General features: G+C 50.0%; 1 protein-coding gene across 1 annotated transcript; it reads left to right on the plus strand.

The window, feature by feature from the left end:
* Positions 1–514: 514 nt before the first annotated feature.
* Positions 515–7334, plus strand: LOC100599123 (ral-GDS-related protein-like). Its single transcript, XM_030809097.1, is given in 13 exon segments — positions 515–568; positions 570–694; positions 820–1013; positions 1155–1495; positions 2266–2481; positions 2854–2957; positions 3453–3522; positions 5065–5139; positions 5621–5695; positions 6288–6311; positions 6662–6736; positions 6738–6784; positions 7295–7334. Coding segments are annotated over 13 exon segments (1440 nt in total).
* Positions 7335–12313: the final 4979 nt, after the last annotated feature.

The raw sequence follows: 12313 nt of genomic DNA on the forward strand, positions 1-12313 counted from the left end.
CAAAGCAGATGACAATCCCTGGGCCTCGATTCTACTCAGAGTCAGGCGCTCACAGTAGACAGAATAAACAAGTCATATCTACAGAATGTTACAGGTGAAACCCTCATGGCCTCCTCTACGTATGGTGGCATCCTCCCAGATTCTGACTAGAATGATGGAGCCCAGCAACAAGTATAAACTGGGTGGATTTAGGGTTCTGAAGGGCCTTTTCACCCACAAAACATGGGAGAAAAAATGTGGACTCTGGCTGGGGAGGGACTAAAGGAGGCCTGGGGCTCATACTTCTTATAATTCCCACGACAAGGCTGACATCTGGGGACTTCCCCCGCAAGAGGCAAATACTGAGTTCTGTAAATGGAGACTTAGGTCCCCTGCAAAGGAGAGGGGAGGCTGGGGTCACAGCTGGCCACTGAGAGACCCATCCCCAGCACTGTGGCTTCCCAGCTGTCCCTGTCCTCCTCCACCACCCTCCCCTCTTAACCCCAGAACCAGGGGACCCAGAGCTGGAGCTTTGATGAGCAAGCTGCTCACAAATCTGCCTGGAGCTGCAGTCTTGAGTGCCCAGGTGGCACAGTGCTGTGCTCCAGGGCCTTTGGGAAAAGAATGTCAGTGGGAAGCCAGGGCGCACAAGGGTCTGTACAGCCCTGCTGCATGACCAGGTCTGCCCCTTCCACGACAGCACTGATGGCTTGGGGTAGGGTGGGGCTTTCCCCTACACAGGCAGCAACAGGCCAGGGACCCAGAACCAGGCAAGGGTGCCCTGGAGGGTTGTGGGGGAGAAGGCCAGGCTTCTGACTCAGCTGTCCACTCCATCACCAGCACCATCAGCTCCACTTTGTTCAACCGGCCCCCTGAAAACACTTCAGTTTGCTATCAGCCCCCACAACGATCACCTTTCTGGATAAAGCTGGCCTTCAGGAACTTCGCCTGGCCTGGATTGGGATTGGAGGACCATCAGGAAATTGTCCTAGGCCAGTTGGTGCTTCCGGAGCCCAAGGAGGCCAAGCCAGATGGTGAGGGGGCTTGCAGTCTGGAAGACTTTCCAGGGGTGGTGTTTTGGGGCTACAAATTCCCTTAAATTCCATCCGGCCATTTCTGTGCTTGCAAAGCCCAGTGAAAAATGACTGGTGTGGTGACCTTTTCTCCTTTTCCAGATCCTGCTCCACCTCCTGGGCAACACGCACGAACAATGCCAGCCCTGGAGCCAGCACCACCACTGCTGGCGGACCTGGGGCCTGCTCTGGAGCCAGAGTCACGTGCAGCCCTGGGTGCGCCAGGATATCTACATTCAGCACCAGGGCCAGCACCAGCACCAGGGGAAGGGCCCCCACCAGGGGAAGGGCCCCCACCAGGGACAGTGCTGGAGCCACACTCAGCTCCAGAGTCCCCCTGTCCCTGTTCCAGGACTGTAAAGAACCAGCCCAGTGAGGAGCTGCCTAACATCACGACCTTCCCTCCCAGGCTGCTGGCAGAGCAGCTGACCCTCATGGATGTGGTGGGCAGCTAGGCTTTGCAGGCTGTGTCTCTGGCACCAGCTGTCTCAGACCAGCCTCTCCCTGAGGAGCAGACAATGCCCTGGGTCCAATTTCAGCTCCACTTCTTACCAACCATGGGATCTGGATGAGTTTCCTTACACACAAGCCTTCCCTGTCTGCATGTGGACAGCACAGATGGGACATCGCCCATACCAGCTGCACAGAGTGACTGTGCAGATTGAACGACAGGGGAAGGACAGAAAGCAGGGCAGGGCAGGTGCTCACTGTGGGGCAGGCAGGGCCATAAGTCACTCACCCGGCTGCTCAGCAACCTCACTACCCTCAGCGCTTATTAGGTACCTGATGCATGCTGGATTCTATGGCAGACACCCAAACAGAGCCCATAGTTGCAGCTGCCACAAGGAAAGTGCACTGGTATGGAGAGAAGGAGTAGAGGGCTGATTGGGATGGGAGGAAGACAAGGCCCCAGGATGGGCAAGACTGAGCCACCTTCTAGTTCTTGGAGTCAGGATGGCCTGGGAGAAAATGTCACTCTCTCTTCCCACCCTTGCCGGGTTCTGGGCCATGATGCATTCAGGGCCCTCGGTGTTTGGCAGAAAACCAAACCCAGGGACTCCCACAAGTCTGGAGCCCATTTTAAAGCTTTCTGAGCTCCAGCTTGGTTCCTGTCAGAGACCATGGATGACTGTGAGCTCAGTCCCTGCCTGGGACTGTGGGTGACTCTGAGCTGGGGTGTGCTGTGGCCGTGACACTCTCCTCCTCCCCCAAGGAGCTGTTCAAGAAGGTGGTGCTCTACGAATGCTTGGGCTCCATCTGGGGCCAACGACATAAGAAGGGGAATAAGCACGTGGCACCCACAGTTCGTGCCACCATCGCACACGTCAACAGGCTCACCAACTGTGTCACCACCTCCTGCCTCGGGGACCACAGCATGAGGGCCCTGGACAGGGCCAGGGTGGTAGAGCACTGGATCAAGGTGGCCAGGGTAAGCCATGGTTGGGCCTGAGGATTCCCTCTTTAAAAATGGGGAACTTCCTCTTTTCCCCCATCGGCTTTCAGGATTGACATCTGTATCTCTGGCCTGAGCCCTGCACATCCCCTAGGCCCTTCTTGTCAGAGCTTCACTGACCTTGACTCCCATGACCCAGTGGTGGCTGCTCACTTCCGACCTGGGCTCTTCCTTGGGTTGAACTAAAATCCTCCTAGATGAGTGACATTCACTCGGCACCAGGTGTGCCCTCCTGAGGCTCCCCAGGCCTCTGCTTCAGCCAGGAGGGGAGATCTCAGCAGAGAGGGCTGAGGCTGAAGTGGGCCAGACTCCACCTCTGGACCTCACAGCTCACTCTTCCCTCTCCAGGAGTGCCTAAGCCTCAACAACTTCTCCTTGGTGCACGCCATCGTCTCTGCTCTGCGCAGCAACCCAATACATTGGATACACAAGATGTGGGCAGGAGTGTCCAGGTGAGGAGGGCTCTCTCCACGGGAGCATCAGGGTTGACCTAGGGACCCATAGGTCTCCCCATGTTCCCTCAACGACTCTGAAAGGTTCTTGGAGACCAGGGACACTGGAGGCAGGGATGGGCCAGTGGGTGTGGTCACTAAGCTGCCCTGGACTCCTAGGCAAGGATTTCCAACTCAGGACTAAGGTTTTTTAACCATCAGGAACAGACTGGCGCCAACTGGAGGCTTTCAGGTGTTTGTACCCAGAAGTGTAACTATATCCAACTGAAAGCTAACTGTAAACACACAGGTGGCTCATGTGAAGTGTAGATGGGGCCCAGAGGAGGAGCATGAGAGGTCCCACCCTGGTCCTCTGGAGCCCTTGTGATCAGAGGACCCCACTGAAAACTCTCACCCAGTAAGCTGGGATTCACTGGGTTTTCAAACAAAAGGGATTGGAACTCACATATCTCCCCGATTCCCAAGTTTACCCTTCTTTCTTTCCTCTGTCCATAGCAAAAGCATGAAAGATCTAAAAGAACTCTGCAAAAAAGACACTGCGGTGAAGAGGGACCTACTGATCAAGGTACAGTGGAGCCTGGGAGATGCAGGGCAAGTGTTTAAGGGTCAGAGAAAACAGTGAGTTTGGAAGGGCATTGGACCAGGTATGGAGTGGTTAGTGGACTTGAAAAATTCCCTCCATGCCTACCTTGGGCCAACAGGAAGAGTCGTGTGTGGGTCCATGGGCACGTGGGGGTACAGGGGCAGGAGGCCCTGGAAATGGGATGTGGCAGTGGCTGCTGGGCTGCTGGGCTGCTGAGCGAGGGTGATGAGCTGCAGCATTAGCAGGGCTCTGGCTCCCATGCTGGTCCATGCTGCTGGCATGGAGCTTCCTCCAGGCTGGGGGGTGGTCATGGTAGGTGGGACTTTCTTCCTTCCTCAAACCGGCCAGCAATTCCTCAGGAAGCCAGGCCTCTACTGCTGCTTCTGTCTGCAGCGCACCTCCATGGGCAGGGGGCCTGTGCTCACACTGGGCGAGAGGGGGAACGAAAACAGAGGAAGCTCATGTGCCAGGGAGTCCAGTGGACCGCCCAGCTTTGGGTACCAATGGGCATACTCAGGACAGATGTATGTGTATGCTGGGACTCCCCGCTCTGCTCTTTGCAGACACCTGAAAACGGTCATGTCATAGGATTCTCACCAGTTAGCAGCGACACATGCTCATGACAAGTATCTGGGGGATTCATGCATTCCTAGGGGATCCTCCCTGACCAGATCTCAGAATCTTCCATGCAAATGAGAAGGTAACATGTCACGCCACCCAGGATTCTGGAAAACCCTGACATGTCAGTCAGAGATGGCGCCTCAGGAGGCCACTTCCTGAGTGGAAGAAGAGAGAGTTCTGTGCATGGAACTCCCCTGGGGGATCATGGGCGAGGAAAAACTGTTGGCATGGCTCAAACCCAGTTTGTGCGGCAGAGACTCCTGTGGGGCTGGGATAGGCAGGTACCACTTAACCAGGTCCCCTAAAACACCCTATCCCTTTCCCATCACGACTGTGCCTGGCTGGAGACCTAGACACTCAGAGACTCCAAACAACACGACCCTGATGGGTGGTGGTGCTGGGATGTGGGGTGAAGACAGCCGAGACAGAGCCTCGAGGAGGGAGAGGAGGCGTCCTCTCTTTTGGGGCTCTGGGGAGTCACTGCCCACTCTGGGCCTCTGTTTCCTCATCTGGAAAATGAATGGATGCTAAGCCTGTAGGGCAGGCCTCACAGGGTGGAAATGAGGTTCAAGAAAAGAAAGCAATTTGAGGGTGCTCGTGCCTGGTTCTTCCTCAGAGGGATAAGGGTGAGAACAATGGCAACAGCTATAGGAAACTGAGCCCTCAGGAGGCCCTGTGAGGTAGCTGTGCTTTTCATCGCTCTTTACGGAAGAGGAAACAGTCTCAGGGAGGCCTGGTTGCATGATTGGATGACACACACAGGGAGTGTGGGTCTAGGCCAGTGGTATGAGCACTGTGCCAGGTGACTCACCTCAGTCCCTGGGGATCCAAGTACGGGGTGGCTGGGGTGTAACTGGGGGAGGGGAGGAGAACTTCACTGTCCCTGTCCCTGACACCTGGCAGGCAGGGAGCTTTAAGGTGGCCACCCAGGAGAGAAACCCCCAGAGAGCCCGGATGAGGCTGTGGAGGCAGAAGAAGGTGAGTGAGCCTGTGGCACGGAGGGAATGCAGGGGATCAGAGGACCGGGCTCCTTTCCCCGCCAGCTGGAGACCTCCATATCAAGACAGCAGGGGCTTCCTCCCCAGGCTTGTCCTCCTGTGGCCACTGGGCCTGGAAAACCTCCATTCGAGAGACCAGAGCAAGGGGCTGGGAAAGCTGGACTCAGAGTGGTTGTGGGGAAGGGTAAGGCTGGGACATAGGCCTTTGTGACTTGTTGAAACCCCACCATAGAGGTAACTAGGAGTGCTTGCTAGACTTGGAGGTCAGCTAGGATAGAGGACGCAGAGATTTGGGAAAGGCAGCTGAGGGTCTTTAGCTGCTCCAAGCGGGAGACCTGGGGAGGGGGGTTCTGGGAGACAGGGGCTGATGGGATTTCATGGGGCAGGACCTTGGGCAGGTAACTGATGGCCAATACTCATCACTGCTACCCCTCCCACCTCTCCGCCCCTCCATGGCACAGGGTGTGGTCCCCTTCCTGGGGGATTTTCTGATGGAGTTACACAGGTTGGATTCGGCCATCCCGGACGATCTGGATGTGAGTGAGCCTGGGGCAGGCTGGTTGGGAACCAGGATCCTGAGGCTTGGGAGGAGAGGGTCCCAGACCCAGCCTTTAGATCTCAGCCCTTGGCAAACCTCCTCTCCTGACAGCTTCACAGCTGCTCCTGTGGGTGGGGGTGTCAGGCCCATCTCATCACTTCTGAGTGATGGAGGCTCCATGGCAGCCACCAGTCCCTATTCCTGAGTGGTGAAGCTGCAGAGCTGCCTGACTGCAAAGCTGCTGAGGTGTGGGCTGAGCTGGACTCAGCCTCTCCCTAGGGTGGTCCCGTAATAGGAGGGTGAAATTTTGCCTCTCCAAGGGCAGGCAATTCCAGGGTCACTGAGTGCTTTCTTTCTATGAGAGACCTCAGTTTCCCTGTCTGTCATCAGAGAGGGTTGGGGCAGAAGGTCCCTGGGCCTCAGCTCCCATGCCCCCTGCTCTAGAGCCCAGAGCCTGAGGCAGGTCCAAGTCCTGTTGTGTGCACATCCCCTGACCCTGGTGGCCCTGGCAGTAATGCAGCATGGGAAGGGGTAGGGTGGGGCTGGTTGTGGGCCAGGGACCTTTCTGATGGACTCTGTCTGCCTTCCAGGGCAACACCAACAAGAGGAGGAAGGTGAGCAGCTGGGGCACTCACGTTGGATGAGGGTGGGGATGTGGACGTCACAGTCCACCCTGGGCAGGACATTCCCTGGCTCTAACCTCTACATCTTAGGTTTACTGGGAGGGTTTGACACATACAGCAGGAGGAGACCTATCCCAGTGGAGAAAGTGGGAAAGGCACTGGAATCAAAGACCAATTCCTGCAGGAGGGGCTCTTTACATCCAACCCTGAGGACAGGCTGGGGGCTGCATGGGACCTCTTCAGAAAACTGCCTCAGGAACCAGCCCCTTCTCCCTGCCTGCCAAAGGCCCCCTCAGCATCTTCTACCCAGGCTCTGTCAGCATCCTGTCCTCTGTCGCTAGGAGGTCCGAGTTCTGCAGGAAATGCAGCTGCTCCAAGTGGCTGCCATGAATTACAGGCTTTGGTCTCTTGAGAAATTTTGTCACCTATTTCCCAAGAATGGATCAGCTCAGTGACAAGGAGAGGTGAGGGCCTAGCAGATGGGCTGAGGGTGGGAGAAGGCTCTCCTTTTTTTTTTTTTAACATGGTCTGGCTCTGTCGCCCAGGCTGCACTGCAGTGTCACCATCTCTGCTCACTGCAATGTCTGCCTCCTGGGCTCAAGCCCTTCCTTAGCCTCCCAAGCAGCTGGGACTACTGCTGTATACCACCACGTCCGGTTGTTCTGCTGTTGTTGTTCCGGTACAGATGGGCTTTCACGATGACGTCCAGGCTGGTCTCAAACTCCTGGCCTCAAGCAATCCACACACCTCAGCCTCCCAAAGTACTGACATTACAGGTGTGAGCCACCCAACCTGGCCTAGAGGAGGCTCTCCTGTGGCCAGCTGCAGAGACCCTATGGCCATGCCTCCATGGCCAGCATCAAGCCCTGTTGCATGGGGACTGCTGGGGACCCAGGATTCCACCTGGGCAGGCACTGAGAGGGGACCTGATGGGTGGCTCATGGTGGCCTCACAGCTGCCTCTCTGTCCTGCAGCTACAAGCTGTCCTGCCAGCTGGAGCCCGAATCCCAGTAGGCTGGCAACATCCTGCAGTGGCTGGGACCCCACCGGGATGCTGGCCAGAACACCGGCTCTGCACCATCCTTCACCCACACCATGGACACCAGGGAACCACATCTAGGAGGCTGGCAGCTCAGCTGCATCTTGACCCTGCTCCTCATCACCAACTGCTCCTGCTGGCCAGGAAAGGCCATGGGACTTTTGCGAGTCAGGCGGGAGACCATTTTATGTTTATTTTCTTCAGTGTATAAGTAAGGGTTTTTTTCTTAACTTTCATTAAAATAAAATTTTAAAATACTGTTCAAAATGTTCTATAGTTGTTGGAATGAGAAAAGTAACTGCAGTGTGGTAACACTATACCAGTCTTTTTTTTTTTTTTTTTTTTTTTTTTTTGAGATGGAGTCTCACACTGTCGCCCAGGCTGGAGCGCAGTGGCGCAATCTCAGCTCACTGCAAGCTCCACCTCCCGGGTTCACACCATTCTCCTGCCTCAGCCTCTCCGAGTAGCTGGGACTACAGGCGCCTGCCACCACGCCCGGCTAATTTTTTGTATTTTTTTAGTAGAGACGGGGTTTCACCGTGGTCTCGATCTCCTGACCTCGTGATCCGACTGCCTCGGCCTCCCAAAGTGCTGGGATTACAAGCGTGAGCCACCGCGCCCGGCCCCTATACCAGTCTTTAGGATTCATAGTCTAGCGTGTCAAATTGAGGCTATGGCTGAACAAGTCATGGAATAGCGTTCATGTTACGCATGCCAACCATTTAATGTTTTCCTTCTTTATTCAAATTAATTATTGTTAACTCTGTTTAAGGAAAACAACAACAACAACAACCAAAAAAAACCCCTTAAAAACCATAGTATGTCACCCAATCTACCACATTTGTTCTACTAACCAGCTACTCTCAAACTTAAATTCTAGTTAAATTCAACTTCCACTGGGTTACTCTACTTTCTTAAGGTTTAAATATTTAATGAATCACTTAAGTATTTATTGAAGGGCTGGAGATGGGAGGTATTTAAACAAGTAGTAGGGCTGGCCTTCTCCAGAAGTCCTGTGCAGAAGGGAGCTGGCCATCAGTCTCCACGAAACACAGATAAACTTTTTTCACTGTGGATCTTCTCAGACTTCCTGACACCTCTCCCCTAAGTGAACATCAAGGAACGAGACAATTGCTTGAACCCAGTATCTAAAGGATGTCCTACAGCTTAATTTGAACACAACCCCCACTGTGGTATATCAGACAAAAACAAGCCAAAGAAATCAACATTTCAAGGTCTGAAATATAATACCCCCAAATCAACACAAAATAAACACCTAAATCCAGTCCTGGAGCTGCAAAGCTCCTATAAGAAAAGTGGGAGTTTGTATTTCAGCAAAACTTGTATCTATGCATGCAGTTGGCAAAAAAGAATGAAAACAAAAGCAAAAATTATCTATGGCTAGAAACCCTTAGACCATGCAATTGATTTGGCAATACTTTTCCTTTCTTATTTTTTGTTCTTTTTGGATAGGACACAAAAATCACTGCTAACAAATGTGAATACAAACACATGGGACTATACATCATTTTAGAGCTTCCGCATGGGGAAGAGAAACAATGAACCATTAAAGAAGGCATCCTACAGATTGAAAGAAAGTTCAGCAGAATCATATCTGTGAAAGGGGTTATCTAACATGTACGAGAAACTAACACTACTCTAACTGGGAAAATGAACAAAACCTAATACCCAAGCTAAAACTGGGCGAAGAACCTGAACAGGCACATCTGAAAAGAAAACACAAAATTCACTGACAGGTCAAAGAGAAGTTGCTCAGCTTCACTAATCTTCACACAAATGTCTAAGTGCAAACCACATTCAGATACCTCTCACTCTAATGAGAATGAAACTTATCAAAAACAACAAAAAACCCATACGTTCACAGGCAGTGGCCAATGTAGAAATGCAGAAAAAGACAGTTTATACACTATTGGTGAGAATGTGCATTACTAGACACATGAAGCGAAGAAGTTGAAGGTGCCTTAACCATTTTACATTACAAATACCCATTCACCTAAGCAATCCCACTGCTGGTTATACACAGAAAGTGCATGAAATCTGTTATGTTGAGGAGATATTGGCCTTCATATGGTGATTGAAGCACTATTCACAATAGCGAAGGTATCCAATCAACCTACCTGTTCATGCACAGATAAAGGGATAAAGAAACTTCAGTACATAATGGAATCCTCTTCAGCCATAGAAATTCATGAAACCATGTCATCTGCAGCAATGTGCAGAAACCTGGAGGACATGATCTTCAACGAAATGAGCCAGGAAGAGAAAGACAAACACGGCACGACTTCATGCATGTGAGAATGAGATCAACTGTCTCTCTAAACGACTTCATCTCCTAGAGTAGGAAGTTCCACAGTGGTAAAAAGAGGCTGGGGGTTGGGGAGTCCGCGCAGGAAGTGGGAAATGGATACAATGTTACACTCAGATGACAGGAATAAATTCAGCTGTTCTACTCCACAGCAGGGTGTCTAGAGTTAACAGTATCCTACCGTATTTTCCAAAAAAGGCTGAAAAGAAGGATTCTGAATATTGCAACCACAGAGAACTAATAAATAATAACTACACATGGTAACAGAGACAGTCAATGCCTTGCTTTCATCATTACACAAGGTATATATGCATGATCAAAATGTCCCACTCTACTCTTTAACTGTATACCTTTACTACAGAGCAAATTGGTTTTAAGGACACAGAAATAAACAATGCTGGAGTTCATGTGACACCGGGAAATGCCCTGCATTTCCAAAGCAATTCTGAGAAATCCAAACTACACTGCATGCATCACACTCCCTGATTTGAAATTTCATTCAAACTCTAGGGACCTGCTTCCGCATGGATGAGTGGAAGAGAACAGAGAACCTGAAGTAAACCCACACACCTCATACCACCTGATTTTGGATGAAATACACAATGATAAGTAATGGGGAAAGAACTCCCTTTTCAATAGTCTTGGGATAAGTGGCGAGCCATATGCAGAAGAGTAAGTAACACTAGGCCTCTACTTCTCACCATGTACAAAAGTTCACTCTGATGAATGAAAGATGTAAATGGAAGACCTCGAACTACAAAAATCCTACAAGAGACCCTATATCAGCTTTGACAAAGCATTTATATGCCTAAGACCCCACATGACACTGCAACAACAGCAATAACCGACATGTGGGACCTAATACACTAAAGAGCCACCGCACAACACAAGAAATTACCAACACAGTAGACAGACAACATACAGGATGAGAGAAAATGTTCCCAAACTATGCACCTGACCAAGATCTAATATCCAGAATCTACCTTAAAGACCTTACACAAATCAATTAGCAAAACCCCCCAAATAATTAATAAGCAATGGATATAAACAGACACTTCTCGAAAGATGATGTACAAGCAACCAACAAATGTGAAAATATGCTGAACCTAATTGTCAGAGAAATATAAATCAAAAGCACAATGAGATATCATCTCACGCTGGTCAGAATGGCGATTACACAGTTAAAAAAAAAAAGGACACTGGCAAGGCAGCAGAGAAAGGGGACACTGGTCCACTTTTGGTGAAAACGCAAAGTAGTTCAGACACCATGGAAAGCACTTCAGAGATTGCTCAAAGAACTTAAACCAGAACTACCATCTGACCCAGCAATCCCACCACTAGGGTATACACAAAGGAAAATGAATCCTTCTGTCCAAAACACACATGCACACAGACGGTCATGGCGGCAGTATTTACAATGGCAAACACGTGAAATCAACCTACGTACCCATCAACAGTGGATCAGAAAAGGAAAATGTGGTACATATATACCACAAAAAACTAGGCAGCCATAAAAAAAACAAGGAAATCATGTCCTTGGCAGCAACATGAAAGGAGCTGGAGGCCATTATCTAAAGAGAAATAAGGAAAAAACAGAACACCAAATGCCACATGTTCTCACTTATAAGGTGGAGCTTATAACATTGAATACACCCTACCATAAAAGTGAAAACGACAGACACTGGTGACTATCAGATGAAAAAGGAAGAAGGGATGAGGTATGGGCTAAAGACCTATCTGGTGGGTACACCCACTGCCTGCATGATAAGGTTGCTTGGACCCCAAGTCTGTGTCATGCAATATACCAAAGGCAGTAACTAATCTGCCTTTGTTCGCTTTAGTCTATAATAAACGTAGAAATTATGTTAAAAAATACAAACTTAGAAACTAAAAAAATGAAAAACACAAACTTTTATAATTATCTAAACAATCTTTTATTGGCATAAACTAAGAAAGTGGACAGAATGAGTAAACCAAATACTCAACCCCAATTTATATATAGTGAACACATTTTTCAAAAGAACACCAAAAAGACACAATGGGAAAAAGAGAGCCTGTTCGACAGATGATTTTGAGCAAACTGAATATTCATATACAAAAAACACTGAAATAGGACCCTTAAGTCATGCAACACAAAAATCAATGCAAAATACATTAAAGACCTAAAACTCAATCCTGAAACCACAAAACTCCTACAGGAAAACATAGGGTACGCATATATTTTAGAAAAGAAATCTATGCATGCAGGCTGCTAAAGGTATTTAAAAAACGTTAAAACAAAGGAAACACTCTAAGAAAACACCCATAGACAATGTAATGGCTTGGCAGTTTCACTGAAAAGCTGGGGACCTGGTTCCACAGAACAGTGGAACAGATTAGAAGACCCAGATATAAACCTGCACACCTGAAACCATCCGACGCTTGAAAAAAATCAACAAAAATAAGCGATGGAGAAAGGACTCCCTGTCAGTAAGTGGTGTTGGGATAAGTGGCTAGCCAGATGCAGAAGAAATAACACTGGGCCCCTGTGTCTCACCACGTAAGAAAGCAACTCAAAATGAATCAAAGATTGAAATGCAAAACCCGGGGCCAGGTGCAGTGGCTCATGCCTGGAATCCAAGCACTTTG

This window comes from Nomascus leucogenys, unplaced genomic scaffold (genome assembly GCF_006542625.1).
Source record: "Nomascus leucogenys isolate Asia unplaced genomic scaffold, Asia_NLE_v1 000413F_799999_qpdss359500sc, whole genome shotgun sequence".
Classification (NCBI taxonomy): domain Eukaryota; kingdom Metazoa; phylum Chordata; class Mammalia; order Primates; family Hylobatidae; genus Nomascus; species Nomascus leucogenys.